This window comes from Trifolium pratense, linkage group LG4 (genome assembly GCF_020283565.1).
Source record: "Trifolium pratense cultivar HEN17-A07 linkage group LG4, ARS_RC_1.1, whole genome shotgun sequence".
Lineage (NCBI taxonomy): Eukaryota > Viridiplantae > Streptophyta > Magnoliopsida > Fabales > Fabaceae > Trifolium > Trifolium pratense.
In genome coordinates, this window is record NC_060062.1 from 13,706,358 (window position 1) to 13,724,786 (window position 18,429).

Sequence of the window (18,429 nt, forward strand, 5' to 3'; positions counted from 1 at the left end):
TTTGTGATAAAACTCTTAGTAAACCAAGCTAATGAAATGAATTCGATGGAGTCATGTGTGTAGTGACGAGTAGGATAAACATGAATATCTAATTATCCACCTCAGTCTAATAAAATTATGTAACTCACGGACACGTAATTTATATTATATCTATGTAATTGATTATACTTTATTTGTATAAATGTAGAACGTACATATGATTAATGCCACTGTTTTATGTAACTATGGAAGTGCATTCAATGTGATGTGATAAGTATAAGTGTATGATTTTGTACTATCAAAGGTGTTAATGTTGTAAAATTTGTGTTGTGGCATAATTTAAACTGTGTGAAGGTGCTAGGACTATTTGAATCGTGTAATGTTCCATGGACATGAATTTTGTAAATGTGTGAATTTTGTAAATGTGTGAATTAAGAACATTTAAAATATTATTGTGTTGTAAATGTGAAAATTACATGATGGGTTAAATGGATTTAGGATACTCTTCATTTCCAATTCTTTTCATTTTCTCTATTATTATATAGTTTTGAGAATATAAATGTACGTAAAAGTGTGATATTAAGTAGGTCCAAATATTATTTTTTTTTTACTAAAAATCCAAATATCTTTTATACATCCCAAAACATTTAAAAACTTTGAGAATGAAAAAAATGAAAAGAATAAAAAATTGAAAAAATCCCAACTCGATTAAATGTGTACAAAGAGTGGCCCTCTTAGGCTTCAAAAAATAAGTCTAAAATTGGGGTTCTAAAATAAAATTTTAGGATGTTTCAAAAAAAAAAATTTTTTTAGGAGTCTATTAAGCACAACACAAAGGGCTCCGAGAAGCAACAAACTACCAAAATCGCTCAAGCTAACCACCAAAAAAGGAGAAGGGGGAAAATCAACTAGAGTGGGCACCCCATGAGGTACCATTCAACAATTACAAGTAGTATATGAGCTTAAAACTTGTTTGGTAAACATTTTTCAAAAAGAGTTTAAAGCTTGTTTGGTAAACATATCCTTTTTATGTCATTTCATATTTATAAACTAGTTCAACAGTTAATTTTACCAAACACTACAAATTCAATTGGCTAGCATATTTGAAACTCTTTAAGCCGGCTAACTAAGTAGATAGAGATAGCTCAGTATAAGCTTATCCGCTATTAGATAGTTTATCAACTATCCGCTATTTTCTTTTTTATAATTTATTCACCTTTGCTAGTGTAGTCGTACCTTTGATGTGAAATACATATTACATTAAAATAAAAATAAGTTTAAAATAAAATTTTAGCATATAAAAATTAATTTAACAATAATAATAATAATAATATATAAAAGATATATTACATTAATAAATTTTATTATTCCCTCTGGTTCTTTTTATAAGGAAATTTTTTTAAAAATTACACAACTAAGAATGTACATTTTACATAGTTATTTTCATTTAATAATCTTATAAATTTAAATGTATTCCATGTATATCATTATTTAATTATTCTTAATTCAACTAACTTACTTATAATATTTCCTCTCATAATAAATAATGACATAAGTGGAATTAAACATTTAAAACATTTGAAAACTGATCAAAGTTTCTTATAAAAAAGACCAATTTTTTTCCCAAAGTTTTTCTTATAAAAAGGACGGGAGAGAGTATTAATTAAGAATGTCATTTTTATTTCATTTTACATTTACCAACTAGTTATAAACAACTAATTTTACTATACACTTCAATTAACTTTCACCTATAATTTATAAGCTATCATTTACTAGCTAACTGATCGGTCATACACTATTTTTTTTGAACGACAAATATATTATTAATAATAATCAAGTCTCTACACAAGACGAACAAAGACCAGTAAAAGGAGCTACAAAACAAAGACGTCATATATAAGCGGAACACCAATAAAAATACTAAAACAAAAACAACCTAATAATCAAAATATTAAAACAAACACAACCTAATCGAGGTCAACTTCTAATCTCATACTTAGAAATACACTCTCAGCTTCAAAACCACAAGAGAAGACATCAACTCGACACATAAAGATGCCACTAGACACTAGCTCCCAAACTTAAATCAAAAGTGATCAGCCTATCTGAATAAAAAAAACAGCTCCTTGAGTCATCGACTATTTTTACCAAACATTTTTTTTTTCTTTTCAAATAACTTAATAATTAGAAATTTAACTTTTAAGATGAATAAACAGGAGATTTCGAATCGAATCCAAATCATATATATAAAATGCACTATCCACCCATTGAGCTATACAGCCTATACTTACATTTATACTATACTTACATTTATACTTACGTGATGCGTTTGACTTTATTTTACACAAGATGAATGAAAAATTTCTCTCGAAAACTTTCCTTAAAATTTCACCAGTACTAATAACGAAACATCAATGCATTAACCCAAAAATCCAACGAGTCCCACGCACAAATAAATCAAAATCAAGATCGAATTATGTTTGGTAGCCGTCATAGGTTACACAAAATCACCGGCATTAACACACATTTTTTTTCTTCTTCTAATCCATAAATAAAAAACAAAACAAAAAACAAAAAATGGCGCGTCTCTCTCTCTCTCTCTCTCTCTCTCCCCTGAGTAGCAAGCAATGCAATTAAACCACCATTTAATGCAATTGCACCCTCTCAATACGCTCTTCAATTACTCTTCTCTGCCACTTTTTCTTCTATCTGTTCCCCACTCCCTCTCTATCTTCCTTCAATGCTCTTTCTCTCTCTAAAACTACCGTTTCTTTCTTCTAACTTTTAACCTTTTCTTCCCATATTATCCTTCTCTCAAAACCACCAAAAAAATATCTCTCTTCTTTTTTCCATCAAGTTTTTTTTTTAACATAGATCTACACCAACCCTTTCCATCATTCATAACTGGTGAGTGTGTATAAAGTTTTTTTTTTAGCATTCATAAGCTTCTTTCAGATCATAACATTATTTTTTTTTTTGTATTAACTCTATGATTTCTGGGAGATCATAATGGTTTTTGTAAAATAAAAAGATCTTTGTGTTTTTTTTTTAATATTTTTAACAATTTTATAGGTCAACTGATTTTTTTTTTTTGAGTGAGTTTTTTTTTTTTGTTGTTGCAGTGGTTTTATTTTTAGCTAGGGTTGAGTTTGAGTTGAGTGTGTAAGAAAGCGTTAGGTTTGTAAGAAAAAAAACATATATACTAAAAAATAGGAAACGTTTGAGGAATATCCGAGATCTTTGTAGATGCTAATTTTCTAAAAAATAATTTTAGCAATTTTATTCGGTTTTTGTTGATTTTTTTTTTCTGTAAGAAAAAGAGAAAAAATCTCCAATATATTTACTTTCTTTTTATTTCATTCATTCATACACTGTTATTTATTTTTTTTATGGATATTTTTCTTCTTGGAGGACACGTTTAGGAGAATGAGAGTGTTATTTGTTATTTTTTTGTAGTAAAAACTAATACACTAAGTTTTGTTTTTACAGTGGCAGATTATATAAAAGCTGAATTTGTAGCTTAATGATAGTAGGAAGGAGTAATAACGTTGGTGTGTTTGGATCAACATCATCTTTGATTCTTCTTACTCTTTGACAGCTTTGGTTGGTAGGTATAATGTTTCTATTAACTTTTCAACTCGTTTTCTTCCAAGTCTTTTTCTAATAATAACTATTCTCCTCTTTCTTTTTTCTTCACTCTAACCCTCTTCAATTCTTCACTTTTTTGGAGTTCAATTTTTGCTTAATTTTTTATTTTATTTTATAAATTTTAATGCTTTCTTTCTATTTCTTGTTAACAACTTCAAAACCAAGGTTTTAATTTTCTCTTTTTATTGTACCAATGGTGGTTAATATCCTTCTCGATACACTAAATCCATGTCATTAACAATCCTCTCTACGAAGTAAGTTTTTTACTTTCTCATAAAAAGAAAAAAGAAAAGGTCTGCAACTGCAATCTGAACTACGACTAAACGCAATTGAAGCATTATTTTTTTCATAATTCACCAAAAAATATATATCTAGATTGCGAAGCAATAACAATTGTTACCGTGATTGTTATATAAAACCCAGCTTATAGATATTTTTATATATATATTATATTATATTAATTTAAATAAAAAAGTGTTTTTAGGGCAAGAAACAAAGAAAAAAGTTTGTCTTTGACTTGTTTCTTTACCGTACAATATTATATTATTTATATTTATAATGTAATAATATAATATAATAATATTGTATTGTTTTTTATTAGTAGATTGAAAAACAATAGGGCTTGGGAATTATAAAGATCTGAAGATAAAGAGAAAGACAAAAAACAATGTTTCAGTCAAACTTGTTGGAAGCTGGTCAGTTTCATCCGTTAGAGATGATGCAAAACACTTCAGAAAGTGATGTTCCTCGAATCCGTGAAGATGAATGTTTTGAAAGTGCCACAAAATCTTGCAGTGAAAATCATGAAGGTGGTGCTGCTTCTGGTGATGAACAAGAACCACGTCCCAAAAGAAAACGTTACCACCGCCACACTCAGCATCAGATCCAAGAAATGGAAGCGTAAGTAGAATATACCCTTTTTACTATACTTTTTTTTTTCTAACAAATATAAACAAAAAAGTACATCTATTTCATCAAAATTTAGATCAGATACATGTATCTTCTTCTCTTTTCCTTGTTTACAAGGTGTCAACTCAATTTCCTAAATTACATTAGAGATTGTTGGATTCTGATGAAGTATACTTCTGGGCTCTTTGTTTTTCTGAACCCCCTTGTACATATATAATACTATAATATATTCACGAGAAGGTTCAGAAAAACAAGAGGTGTCAGCTCAATGGTAGTAAGACCTTGACTTTGTTAGGTGACAGAGTTCAAATTTCATTGAAGGCCGTAAAATGATCATTAATGCCGTGTTATTAATAGTAGATAATAATGAATCATATCTTTTTCTTTGAAGAAAATTGTAAATTGAATTTTTTTTTATTGTTTTGTTTTAGTTTCTTCAAGGAATGTCCACACCCAGATGACAAGCAAAGGAAGGAGTTAAGCAGAGAATTAGGGTTAGAGCCATTGCAAGTTAAGTTTTGGTTTCAAAACAAAAGAACTCAAATGAAGGTATGCTACAATTTTTATACAAAATAATATATCAAAGTTTTTAACATATACTTTTTTTTTTCTTTTTCGTTTTTTACAAAGGTGATGTGTTTTGTTTGCAGACACAACATGAACGATCGGAGAATTCACAGCTTAGAGCAGAAAATGAAAAGCTTAGAACTGATAACATGAGGTATAGAGAAGCTCTTAGCAATGCTTCATGTCCTAATTGTGGTGGTCCTACAGCTATAGGTGAAATGTCTTTTGATGAACATCATTTGAGGCTTGAAAATGGAAGGCTAAGAGAAGAGGTACTTCAATTTTGCAACTTCTTCAAGTGTGAAAATTTGCCATTTTCTCTATCTTTTCTTCTTTTGGACATCAAAGCTTACAAAAGCAAAAAAGTGTCAAAAAACAACTTGATGGATGGTACAACAAGAAAAGCCAAAAACTCCAATAGATCAACAAAACATCTTAATATGTTACACTTGCTTTGAGAAACACTTCCTCCTTAACAAAAATGTACCTATGTCTCAATTCTGAAATCGCCGTCAACAAATCCAAATTTTCTCCATCCGTTGTACAGTGCAGCAATTGTAGCAGTAAAAACCGTTAGTTTTAGAAAGATAAATTTCTTTCTCTAAATCTAACGATTTCTACTGCTTCTTACTACTACACTATATAGTAATGATATATAGGCAATCTAAAACAAACTCGAATATGCTTATTTCTCAATTCCTAACATTCGCTAATTTTTACGAGCACTATGACTCTTGCACTATATAATATTTGTAAGGGATCCAAATTCAGTTATAGCCATGAATGCCACATGATTAAAATCCACATCTTTTTCTTCCCCGGTGTTTCTGTATGACACTATTCTATAATAATTTTATGACTTGTCATTTTCAGATCGACCGAATCTCAGCAATCGCAGCCAAGTACGTAGGAAAGCCGGTGGTAAACTATTCAAACATTTCACCATCTCTCCCACCTCGTCCAGAAATTGGTTTTGTTGGTAACAACCAAGGAATTGGTGGTATGGAAATGTATGGAACAAGTGGAGATATTCTAAGGTCAATCAGTGGACCTACTGAAGCAGATAAACCAATAATAATAGAATTAGCTGTTGCAGCTATGGAAGAACTTATTGGAATGGCACAAATGGGTGATCCACTTTGGTTAAGTACTACACTTGATGGAGCTGGTACTGTTCTTAATGAAGATGAATATGTTAGGTCATTTCCTCGCGGAATTGGACCTAAACCTAACGGTTTTAAGTGTGAAGCTTCTAGAGAAACTAGTGTTGTTATCATGAATCATGTCAACCTTGTTGAGATTCTCATGGATGTGGTAAATTATACATATTCTTTCGCACATTATTACTGCTTCGTGCGTATATAAAAGTTTTAAATTGCAGTTACGGTTGCAGTTATGTTGTTAAAATTTTAGTTGTGTTAATGTTGAAAAAAACTTTAAAAACCGTTATATTGCGGCCGCATTGCAATTTAAAACCAGGTGTATATTTTATGATCTTTTATTTCTAGATTGTGATATTAATTAATTTTGATTTTTTTTTTTAACTTGTAGAACCAATGGTCAACAGTGTTTGCTGGTATTGTTTCAAGAGCTATGACTGTGGAAGTGTTGTCAACTGGTGTGGCAGGAAACTACAATGGTGCTTTACAAGTGGTACATAGTAACTAAATTTTAATTTTAAATGAAAAATACTATTTTTTGGTTCCAAAATCACAAATAATCAAATATGCAAATTATGATATTAATGAAGTTTCTGATGGAGTGTACTTCTAGTAGCTCTTTGTTTTTCTGAACCTTCTCGTGCTATACGCATTTAGTTGATGATTAAGGAGGAAAATTAATGAAGAATAAACAGTGATTGTATTGTTTGATTGTGCAGATGACAGCAGAGTTTCAAGTTCCATCACCACTTGTGCCAACTAGAGAGACTTACTTTGTAAGGTATTGCAAACAACATACTGATGGGACATGGGCAGTTGTGGATGTTTCTTTGGATAATTTGCGCCCTAGTCCTACATCTAGATGTAGAAGAAGGCCTTCTGGTTGCTTAATTCAAGAGATGCCAAATGGCTACTCCAAGGTAATTAATAACACAATTTTTAAATTGCAGTCATAGATGCAATTGCGGTTGCTTCAACGTACATTGCGGCACAAAATAATTTAAAATTTTCACAAATTATATAATATATAGCACACCACCTTGTCATTATATTATTTCTTACCCATCATGGTAGAATCTTAGTATGTTCAATAAATACCAAATGAGAGGTATTTGAAACATAGTTGAGTTGAGAGACCATTTTATAACATTTAAATCATATTGGGATTTGGGGTTCTGCAATTTTAATTTTTTGCGAGAAGATTTCAACGAACATGACCAAAATCTTTTGATAAGGTCAACTATTTGTGGACGCTACCGCAACAGAAATAATGCGATAGCAATTGCAAATGCTGACGACAACTGAAACTATAGTTTCTTTGCTCTAAATTGCAATAAGATCCTTATTGTGCTTACGTTGCAAACATTGATATCGCAGTAATATTGTCGATTTGACCATAATTGCAGTTGTGATATCGATGCAGAAACATCTAAAGTCTTAATGTTAATTTATTTTAGTAATTTTTTCAAAGTGACTTGATATTTAATGTATGACGACAATAGGTGACATGGGTTGAGCATGTAGAAGTGGATGATAGAGGTGTTCATAATCTATACAAGCAGCTTGTTAGCACTGGACATGCATTTGGTGCAAAACGTTGGGTTGCAACTTTAGATCGACAATGTGAAAGACTTGCTAGCTCCATGGCAACAAACATTCCTACCGTAGATGTTGGCGGTATATTTTATTTTTAACTTTTTTTTTTACTAAGTCAATGCACATGTGACATGTGACTTACATGTCATGTCAGCATACGTGACAATACTTGCTGACGTTACATGTGAATCACTGTCCAATTTATGCCGCATATGTGACAATTGTTATGATATGGATGGATTATAGTGATAACAAGCCAAGAAGGGAGGAAGAGTATGATGAAACTAGCAGAGAGAATGGTGATAAGTTTTTGTGGTGGAGTAAGTGCTTCAACAGCACATACATGGACAACATTATCTGGAACAGGAGCTGATGATGTCAGAGTGATGACACGTAAGAGTGTTGATGATCCTGGAAGACCTCCTGGTATTGTTCTTAGTGCTGCTACTTCTTTTTGGCTTCCTGTTCCACCTAAACAAGTCTTTGATTTTCTTCGTGATGAAAACTCAAGAAATGAGGTAATGTGTTTTAATTATTGTTTGTTATTACTAAGTCAATTATTTGAAAATTAACTTGATTTAGTATCATTGTCTTTTTTGGATTTTGATAGCATATTGGTTTTAAAAGTTTGACTATATTTCACCGACACTTCAAATTAAAATTGTGTTCAGCATAAGATATATGTTTTTGTCAGATGTTAACGTCACACTAATAAATACAATTACGTTCAACTATTGACATTATGACTAATATTTACGAGTCAATGTCATCTCTGTGTTAATGTTTCGTTGACAATTCATGTTGGATATTTGTTCATATTTAATTTTTTTTTATTATTCTCTTAATTAACAGTGGGATATTCTTTCCAATGGTGGAGTAGTCCAAGAAATGGCGCACATTGCAAATGGACGAGATACCGGAAATTGTGTGTCTCTCCTAAGAGTTAATGTAAGTTCATATTTTATATTAAACCAATGTTTTCAAAACTGAACCGCCGATTTAACTAATACAAGTTTGTCGGTTGATTCAACTGCGATCGGTTCAACTATTTCATTTTGAGTATATTTTAATACGTACTTATTTGTTAGTCATGTGGTTCAACAACAATCTAACCAGTTAAACAAATTGAACAATAATTTAAAGGTGTGACTTGTTCAATCTTCGGTCTGGTTTTTAAAACATTACGATTAAGTGTAACTGAAATACTAAGGTACTAAACTATAATAACTTACAATATGCAGAGTGCAAATTCAAGCCAGAGCAACATGTTAATATTACAAGAGAGTCTAACAGATTCAACAGGTTCATTTGTGATATATGCACCAGTAGACATTGTTGCTATGAATGTAGTTCTAAATGGAGGAGATCCAGATTATGTAGCACTTCTTCCATCGGGATTCGCTATCCTTCCCGATGGAAATGCAATTGGAAATGGTGAAAATGGAGGACAAGCTGCTGGTGGTGGTGGATCACTTTTGACTGTTGCATTTCAAATATTGGTTGATTCTGTTCCAACTGCTAAACTTTCTCTTGGATCTGTTGCAACTGTTAATAGTCTTATTGCTTGTACTGTTGAGAGAATCAAAGCTTCTTTGTCTGGTGAAGGTGTTGCTTGAGTTGAGCTTCATGACTAATATGTGGATTTTGAGGTAATTTATTTAGCTTATTATATATTAGCTTTATATTGATCACCTAAAAAACTATGCAGCAAAGACACGGACACCAGAGTAAGGTGGTGAGGATCAAGTTTTTACCTCAACTCATTTTACTTTGTCTAACAGTCTCTTCAAATATTTCCTAAAGTTAAATACTAAGAATCAAATTGATCTTTGAAAAATTAACACTTTTGAATTAATTTAATTTCAAGTATATAAAGTTAGAGACTATTTTTAAAATATTTGACGATATATGGTTGCAATCGTAGTTGCAGTTATTCCTAAAACTTTAATATTGTAGTAAAATTGGGATAAATGTGACACCAATTGTGATTTTTGTGGCGTTGCGGAGACCCTTAAAATTGTTTTATTGCAACTGCACTTGAAATCGCTTATCACAATTTAAAATGAACTTAAGTGCATTCATATCTAAAGAATACATCCATCAAATCATGTAAGGTATAGGATTCTAGAAATAGTGAAAAACATTAATGTTGACATTATAACAACTTCAATGATTAATTTTAAAGTAGTTTCTAACTTTGTTACATTGCTCTTGCAGTTTACAAGGAGAAAATGGATTATGCATTGCTTTGAAGAAAAATCAAAAGGTGGTGAGGAACTTAATTAAGCTTAATTAATTTACAAAAATGGGGAGAAGTCAAGAGCGCACCTTGCAAAATCCTTTCTTAGAGGATTATTAATTAAGGTTCGGGAATTGACTTCCCTAGATATAGTAAATGTTGAGCTAACACTATTATCACCTTACTACCCTATCAATGTTTCTTAAGACTAAATTAGATATAATTAGGGTCACTATTTTGTTTAACTAATTAGGCTTTAGTTTTGAACTAAACCTCTCTTAATTATTTGTTTTAGATGTGGGACCAGCATTGTATGAGGTTTGCACCTAAGACATACCATTGCTTAATTTCTCATTATAACTATTTTTCCCTTTTTAGAATTTTGAAATGGATTTATTTCATTCCTCTCTTAAGTGAAATTGACATGTTTTGTCTTATTATTTAATAATAATATATTTGTATTTTGCTATGACCCAAATATTGAATGATGAAGGTGGTTGAGTTATAGGGATGGTCTATCATCATATCATATCATATCATATATAATTAATAGAGGATAAATGTGAAGTACTTATATTTAATATCATATTATGGGTAGCCTATTAATTGCCCCATCAAATTGACATGTATGCTTTGGATCTTGACCATTATTTGCTCTTAATAATATGCTATGTTTTTAGCTAAGGGCTTACCAACTTGTGAAATTTATTGATCCTCACAAACTTATCATTAAGAACCCTTACCCTTAATTATTGAGATGGGTCAAAAGGTCGTAGTCATTGATCATATAAGAATTTTCTCCCACAAATATCCAACTTCTAATTAAAGTCGAAAATTCATTATCAAGGAAGTATTTTTAGTGCCAAAGAAGAAATATAAATACAAACTCCATATACGAAGTACTCTAATCTAATATAATTGAGAGATGTAAAAATAAACTATATATACGACATAATAGACTTTGTAATGATACAATTCAAAAGGAGCTACACAATTTTTGAAAGAGTGCAACTATATCGCTAGGACAATATTATTCAAAACACCAAATATCATAAATATTGTGTGACATAAGTAGTGAATACTTGAACTCATTAACTATTTTGTTTAGGATTTGATTTTTCGTTAATGTATATTGAAATCATTAATTTGTTGGAAGAGATTATAATTAGTCTTTGTGGTTACACGCAGAAAGTATGATCATTGGAAGATGTAATGGAAAAAGAGACAGAGAAACAATACACATCATGTGAGAATCAAAACGAGATAAAGATACTTTATTTCACCCTCATTCTATTAACAACTCTTTCGTGGTCGACATGCTCTTCCTCTAGAAGTTGCCTAAGTCAGACCCCATTCAGATCATAATGTAGCTAAAAAAAAGGAGTGATCAATCATGTTTACTCATAATATATTCATTGTGTTTATAAATGTACAAGTATAACTAGTAGATGTATATAATATACACAACTAGTGTAGAAACCATGGTGTGTGTATATTACAATGTTTAAGTAACATAAGTACTATTATTAAGTTTGGAATTTAAGCAGTAGGGTAAGATGCTTCCATTGCAATGCCACAAAGTCCTTCAGCAGCATCAACTCCTCTTTGCATTCTAATGTATCCTTCTTCCCCAAGAGTTTTTAACCAACCAATACTTGGTTCCATCATTACTTACGCCATATCCGACAGCAGTAACACCATGATCCAACTCAGTTCCACACGAACCAGTAAAGACGCCACTTTTGTAAAATTGAAAGTCAGATCCACTAGCATCAATGGCTACAGAAATTGGCTGATTTGCCACTGCTTTTTGTAGTGCCTGCTCATTGTTGGCGGGGACGTCTTCATATCCGGTAATTTTAACTGTGTTGATGGATGCTTTGTTTGCATTGCATGTTCCATCAACACCTTGATATGGGTATTTGGCTTCGGTGCTGAGTCCGTGATTTTGAATGATAAACTTGAAAGCATCGTCCATAAGACCACCTTCACAACCTTCGTCCACACCTTTCGTGTCACAATCAACAAGTTCTTGTTCTGATAAAGAAATCAACTTTCCAGAACTCAACTTATGAATTCCTTCGGTTGCTGCAACTGCAGAGAATGCCCAACAACATCCTACCAATGATAAATTAAAATTAGTCATAGTTAGATGATAATTAATTTTTTTTACCACATATAGAATTTTGAACACATTACTTATTTGATATCCTCCGTCCCTGTGACCTAGTTTAACTATGTGCACTATTCACATATCTTGTTTTGACCATATTTTTCTACTAATAAGTAAAACAAATATTAGCATATAATATGATGTTAGATTTGTTTCGAAGAATATCTTTACTATTATACAATTTAAGATATTAATGGCTAAAGTTATGCGTTGACATATGTGAAATAGTCAACTGAATCACTCATTATAGGGCGGAGGGAGTAAGCACTTACCACATTGGCCTTGGTTCTTCACCGGTGTCACTGCTCCTTTTTTCTCCAATCCACCGTAGATGGGATTACAGATACATTTTCATACTTAAAAACTTGTTGTCTTTGTGATTGACGAGCACATATGCCCTTTGAATTTGTTTCTTGATGCTATGAACTCCTCATTGATTAATTAATGCCTAGTTTGTATCGCTTGTTATTGGCAACATTGTTGAAAGCTTCGATATAATTCACATTCTCTGTGAATATCTTGAAACGTTTCTCCCTTTCTTGAGAATCCTTATAGACTTTGCCATAGTGATCCATCCATTGCTCATGCCTTTCATTCATGGTGTCATCTTGAAGAGTGCGAGAAGTGACTTGAATAGTCCACAATCCCAAAAATAGGAGCAATGCCAATGAAATATGATATAATTGATTATTGGTTGCCATGGTAGCTAGTGAAGTGTTACAAATAATTGCTATTAAGTTGATTAGTTGTGAGAAGGGTGTGTGGTGGTGCTTGTACTCAAGAATATTTGAGGTATTTATAATATGAAATTTTACTATGAATTGAATATTAACATTCTTGTAGAATTGGATTTGAAGCTTAAATATATATAATCAATTATACATATTTTAAAACTGTGTTATGTTGGATAACGTGTCATTAATTTGGATGGTTTTTTCTACTTCATAAGTGTACTATCCGCCAAAACCAGAAAACAAAAACTTATAGCAGAGGAACAATGCATACAAAGATTGGTGGCACAAAACACATTTGGAAATAAGGCTGTATAGTATTTGCATGAAATAAGGGTGAATACACATTTTAGTTTATTGTCAATAACGAAACAAGTTAAATTTGATTCCTCTCCCGAGAATAACTCGATTGGTAGGGATATTGCAATATGCAGAAACTGCAGATCAAACTTGAGATTCTCCTTCTCCACTTATTCACCTTAAGGGATGAAATTCTAACCACTGGACTATTTGACAAAAAAACAAATTATATGTGATTCTCCTTCTCCACATATTTTTACCGTTGGAAGCTTGAGGCTTAAGAGAGTTAACTGCAAAGCCAAACACATATTAAAAATTTGATGCCAATTCAGAAACTTAAGGAGGTGGAAATTGAATTCAATCTCAAGTCTATGACAGTTCCTTTGCTGAATTTCATCCTCAAAGTGCACTACCAGACAAATATACTCAAAGTGAAAATTGAATTCAATTTCAAGGTTATTTTACAAAAGCTAAACTTTAGAGCTTTAACAAACTCAAAGCATCACTGTGATTTTGTTCAGACTCAACGTAATTTCAAACATGCACTTTATGTTTAGTGTTAGGTGCTACTTTTTGCTGCTCTTGGTACTAAAAAATATTCCATATATTTGGAAGTGCACTTCCAAACAGCACAAATTGTCTAAATCAGCACTTTTGGACAACTCATTGTTTGAATCTGCACTTTCAGACTGTACAAAATGTGATTTTTTTTTTAATATTTGTACATCTGAACTTATGTTGGGAGGGGAAAATAGTGCCCTTTACTGCCTATGATAATAACATGTGAAAGGATGAACACAAATATAATAAATTGACGATTTTGCAGATCATTTTACGGATATACATCAGTAAATCTCAATTCATGCGCAAATTTATAGGAAAGAACCGATTAAGTTGATCATATTCGGTATACTATACATAGTTCCACATTTTTACACGAAGTAGTTCACTGATTAACCCTTCGTGTAAAAATGTGCGTTCTTTTTCTGTTTTGTGTTTCTCATTATCTTGTTTTTCCATCTATCTGATCTAGTTTCTGCATACTTGAACTTAACCATATGGATCATCTTGAAGAAACATTTAGCTTAAGCAATCATGGCAATAAAGTAATCAACACAATGAAATTTGATGTATACGTGAATCAAAATCTTTTTCTCAAATACCTAAACACAATGAATTAAATAGAGTAAACGAGCATTTCAGTACTCAATTATAAGAGTCAAACAATTTAGTCCCTCAAATTTACAAATAGCAAATTAGTCTCTTAAAGAAAGTTAATCAATTTAGTCGATCTGCCAAAATATCGCTTTTATAAACATCCGTCAAAACTTATAGGAAAGACTACATATTGATTTGAATAATCTCTTGCTACATCAAGACAAAATATTGACTGATATTGTTCAATTTAAGAGACTAAATTGCTATTTCACAAATTTGTGGGACTAATTTCAATAACCCTAACAATTTCAATGATTAAAATGCCGATTAATCGATTAAATACAAACTCAACACTAAAAGGTACCGAAACATGGTTAGACGAAGTAAATTTGCATGCTACATCCTTTCACACCAACAGTTCTTCTTCTCTTCGCATTTTCTCAAGTTTGATTCAGTAAAAACTGTTTCAAGCTCGTTTTTTCCTCGCAATTGCAGGTCTCTTGCCAAAAGCTGAAGAAGACTTGGAAGAATTTGTCAACAAACCTCTGAGAGTAGCTAAAACACCCAAACACATGAAAGGGAAATACATTGTCAAGAGTTTATCCGATGCTTTCTTGGATCCCATCATTTCTGATAATACAGCAACCTGCAATCCATAAACCACAAACAATCAAAAGATGTAAAGTAAAAAAAATCTAGATATAGATTATTCGAACTGTAACAAAATCTCATTGTGACACCATTTATGACTGGGATGAAGACTTTACTTTACTCAACCTCCCAAGATCGAGTTATAAAGTGTGAAATGGCTTATAATGTGAGAGATGAGCTAGAGATGACTCCCACTTATAAACACATTTTCAGGCCGCGTCTCATCGAATGTGGAACTCTAAACACACCCCTCACACCCAAGGTTGGATATCAGGAGCATGGCCTGATAGTGGCTGACCCAAAGGATCATGGATAGACTCAAATATTATCTAAAAATTTGGACTGGGTCTAACTCCACCCTACAACATCGGAGATTGCAAGGTGAGAGATGTCACCTTTTATGAACTTTTTTTAGGCTTTATCTCTTTTCAATATGTTATTCCTCACCTTATAAGCCGGCTTTTAAGGATGAGTTAGGCTCAATCCAAAAACATAATAGACTATACCACTTATATTATCGGTGAAACAAATGCTCTTTTACAAAATCAATGCAGAGATTTACAACTTAGACGACAAAGTTAGACAGACCATGACATATACCCACAAACAATAAAAATATGTCAAGTTAAAATCAAGACAGATTATCCTAACTGTAACAAAGTCAAAATCACATTGTGACGCCATCTATAGCTCTGATGAAGCCTATCTTAATTTGAGTTTAACTGAAACTCACAAATCAAATTTAGAAGGTAAGAAATGCCTCTCACTTATAAACCCATTTTCAAATCATATCTCATTCAATGTGCGAATCTTAACACACAACTCTTGCATCCAAGATTGGATATCTGGAACATGACCCAACTGGGCCAATAGCAGACGGTCTAACAAATCTTGGATAAACTATGAAAGCATCTTAAAGGTAATCCTACAAAACTAACTTGTAATGTGAGAGATTTCACTCTTTATAAACTCTTTCCAGGTCTTCCTCTTTTCAATACGACATCTCTCACCTTACAAGCTAGTTTTAATGGTGAGTTTGTCCCAATCTAAAAACCCAAACGACTATTACGCCCCCAATATTGTCGAATCAAACCCATGTCAAATAACCCCGATATTAGTTTCTGATTAAATTTTAAATCTAATCTATAGAACTGCATAACCCCCATTTTGTTTTGTATAAAATTCAGAGAGCAAACTTGATAACCATTTGAACATGATCTAACAACTACAAATGCAAAAAAGCATAGCAAAATATAATTTTCCAAAACTAGATAGAGACCATTTTAATCCTAGTACAATCCAATAACCAAACATATCTTCAAATGAAAATGTTAGGCACAGAACAACAATTCCATAATGAAAATGAATCTAATAACAACCAACAGATTCCTACAAACAAATGTAATGACACCAAATGCATGAATAACCACCTATCATTAAAAAGTTTGGCTTTTTACCTCAACCCATCGGAAAAAAGTATAAAGCACGAACACAGACATGGACACCGGATACGACACGGACACTGACACATCGACACTGATAATAATTTGAGAAAATGACACAATTCAATGTAATTATAAGTGTCTGTGTCGGACACGCATGCCTAATCCAAAGAGTGTCCGCAATTCATAGGAAAAAAATATGCAATTTTCATTTTCTCTACTCTCCATTTACATACAGAACCCTAATCATACAATACTACCACACAATCTATAATGTTCAACCACAGAAAATCACATGACCCATATAAAAGTTTTTCAAAAAAATGCAATGGCTAATTTATAAATGATTAAAAAAACATAAATTTGTAAAAGAAAAAGAAAATACCATGGAAGTGGAAAGAGAAACACCATAGATCAAACAAGTGGTATTAAACCAAGGCTTAGAAGACAACATAGCATAGAGATTAATCAGAGAAAGAGGCCATTGAAAGAGAAGTTCAAGCCAAATAAGACCAACAAAGAAATGTGGTTTTTCAGCAACAAGATAATCACCATATTCATTTGTGTACCATGTTTTAACATTGACAAGAATATCAGGAAAGTAAGATAAAGGGAGACATGTTTGAGAATCTATCAATGGTGCTACAATTGCTATTAAGAGAAAGAATAGGAACAAGATTGCATCTACAAGCTTTAACACAACACCCATGTTTGGTTTTTTTCTTTTCTTGTTTTTTTGTTTGTTTGTGAGATTTGAGGAAGCAAGAATGGAAGAAGAGAGATTGATTGATGGTTGGAAGAAGAAAAAGAGGGATCTTGGACCCTTGAAAATTCCACTGAACATAAAGACGGTTTTTTGAAAACCAACCGTACGGGTTAGACCGGGAACCGGACAGATGGTTGGTCCGGTCACTATATTAAACCACTCTTATATTTGAACCGGTCCAACTGATATAAACCGGTAGGAGTGGAAATAAACTTAAACTTCAATTTATTTATCTTCTTTATCTTGTTATTATGTTATTAACAATCTGATTTCTAGAGCAATATTCAGGGTTCAACTAAGAAATATTTTTGCTTAAATGATTGATTCGTCTCTGTAAGTTCGTAAGTTTTTTGTTTTCGTCCTTGTAAATTTTTTTGTTTTAAAATAGTCATTGAATGTGTAAATCCTTTTGGTTTTAGTCTCTAACGTTAAGTGTCGTTTCAAAAATGATGATGTGGCAAACAGAGGATGACGTGGCAAATGTTATGTGTCAATGATGATGTCTTGTCCAGTCATCCACTTAGAGGGATCAAATCCAAAAATAAAATTGCGGAGAGGACAAAAACAAAAACAAAATTAAACCGAAAAACATATTTTTCTCTAAACTCAGAAATTGACTCATATTTCTCTGAACTCGTAAATTGCAAAACATGTTTTAATGGATGCGATTTGAGAAATTCAAAATAATAAAAGGAATAAAAACAAGTCATTTTATCTTAAAAGTTTGTGAAATTTTTGGTTGACAATTGAGGATATAATGTAACTCAAATTATACAATATATAAAGTTGTTTGATTAAAAATTCATGTCAAATTTTGAAAATGGTGATTAGTAAATTAATATGGTCTTTTGATTAAATCAAAATAATGGTGTATCAGAAAACTCAATTTTTTATTAGTAATAAAGTTTTATGGAATTTGAGTTTTTCTCGAACGATTCATCGTTCATAAATCACTTGAGTCAAATTATTTAATAAGCCTCAATTTGTAGTTTAACATTTTTTTAGATAGTTTTCAAATGTGTGCGACTTCTTAGATAGTTTAAGATTTTTGTACATAAAATAAGAAAAATAATAAAATTATAATAAATCATCACACACTTACTAAATTAA

At 31.7% G+C, this 18,429-nt stretch overlaps 2 protein-coding genes and 1 pseudogene across 6 annotated transcripts; 1 reads left to right on the forward strand and 2 right to left on the reverse strand.

Moving 5' to 3' along the window:
• The first annotated feature begins 2,500 nt into the window (after nucleotides 1–2,500).
• LOC123920294 (homeobox-leucine zipper protein HDG2-like) lies at nucleotides 2,501–10,103 on the forward strand. Of its 5 annotated transcripts, none has more exons than XM_045972559.1 (13): nucleotides 2,501–2,886; nucleotides 3,469–3,586; nucleotides 4,229–4,527; nucleotides 4,968–5,085; nucleotides 5,187–5,375; nucleotides 5,977–6,417; nucleotides 6,655–6,756; nucleotides 6,983–7,183; nucleotides 7,766–7,940; nucleotides 8,106–8,377; nucleotides 8,712–8,807; nucleotides 9,101–9,508; nucleotides 10,077–10,103. In XM_045972559.1, the coding sequence occupies exons 3-12, from the start codon at nucleotides 4,295–4,297 to the stop codon at nucleotides 9,473–9,475; spliced, it is 2,202 nt and encodes a 733-aa protein (XP_045828515.1). In that variant the 5' UTR covers nucleotides 2,501–2,886; nucleotides 3,469–3,586; nucleotides 4,229–4,294; the 3' UTR covers nucleotides 9,476–9,508; nucleotides 10,077–10,103. The 5 variants fall into 5 exon arrangements, with proteins under 5 accessions (XP_045828515.1, XP_045828517.1, XP_045828514.1 ...); XM_045972561.1 differs by having other exon boundaries at nucleotides 2,527–2,886; nucleotides 4,232–4,527; XM_045972558.1 differs by having other exon boundaries at nucleotides 2,561–2,886; nucleotides 3,469–3,590; nucleotides 4,232–4,527.
• A 1,288-nt stretch (nucleotides 10,104–11,391) lies between these two features.
• On the reverse strand, nucleotides 11,392–13,021 carry LOC123920296 (annotated as a pseudogene).
• Nucleotides 13,022–14,650: 1,629 nt separating this feature from the next.
• On the reverse strand, nucleotides 14,651–17,365 carry LOC123920297 (sigma intracellular receptor 2). The gene is made up of 2 exons (XM_045972563.1): nucleotides 16,939–17,365; nucleotides 14,651–15,106 (listed from the first exon to the last, which is right to left on the reverse strand). Exons 1-2 carry the CDS (start codon nucleotides 17,260–17,262, stop codon nucleotides 14,927–14,929), a joined length of 504 nt encoding a protein of 167 aa, XP_045828519.1. The 5' UTR covers nucleotides 17,263–17,365; the 3' UTR covers nucleotides 14,651–14,926.
• Nucleotides 17,366–18,429: the final 1,064 nt, after the last annotated feature.

What these genes read in the sequence shown, in the direction of transcription:
- LOC123920294 (XM_045972559.1), top strand. Translation starts at nt 4,295, where the DNA reads ATGTTTCAGTCAAACTTGTTGGAAGCTGGTCAGTTTCATCCGTTAGAG. An exon ending in ACAAAAGAACTCAAATGAAG is followed by an intron (nt 5,086 to 5,186) that starts GTATGCTACAAT and finishes TTTTGTTTGCAG; the next exon opens with ACACAACATGAACGATCGGA. An exon ending in TCCTACCGTAGATGTTGGCG is followed by an intron (nt 7,941 to 8,105) that starts GTATATTTTATT and finishes GATGGATTATAG; the next exon opens with TGATAACAAGCCAAGAAGGG.
- LOC123920297 (XM_045972563.1), bottom strand. Translation starts at nt 17,262, where the DNA reads ATGGGTGTTGTGTTAAAGCTTGTAGATGCAATCTTGTTCCTATTCTTT. An exon ending in TTTCTCTTTCCACTTCCATG is followed by an intron (nt 15,107 to 16,938) that starts GTATTTTCTTTT and finishes TATGGATTGCAG; the next exon opens with GTTGCTGTATTATCAGAAAT.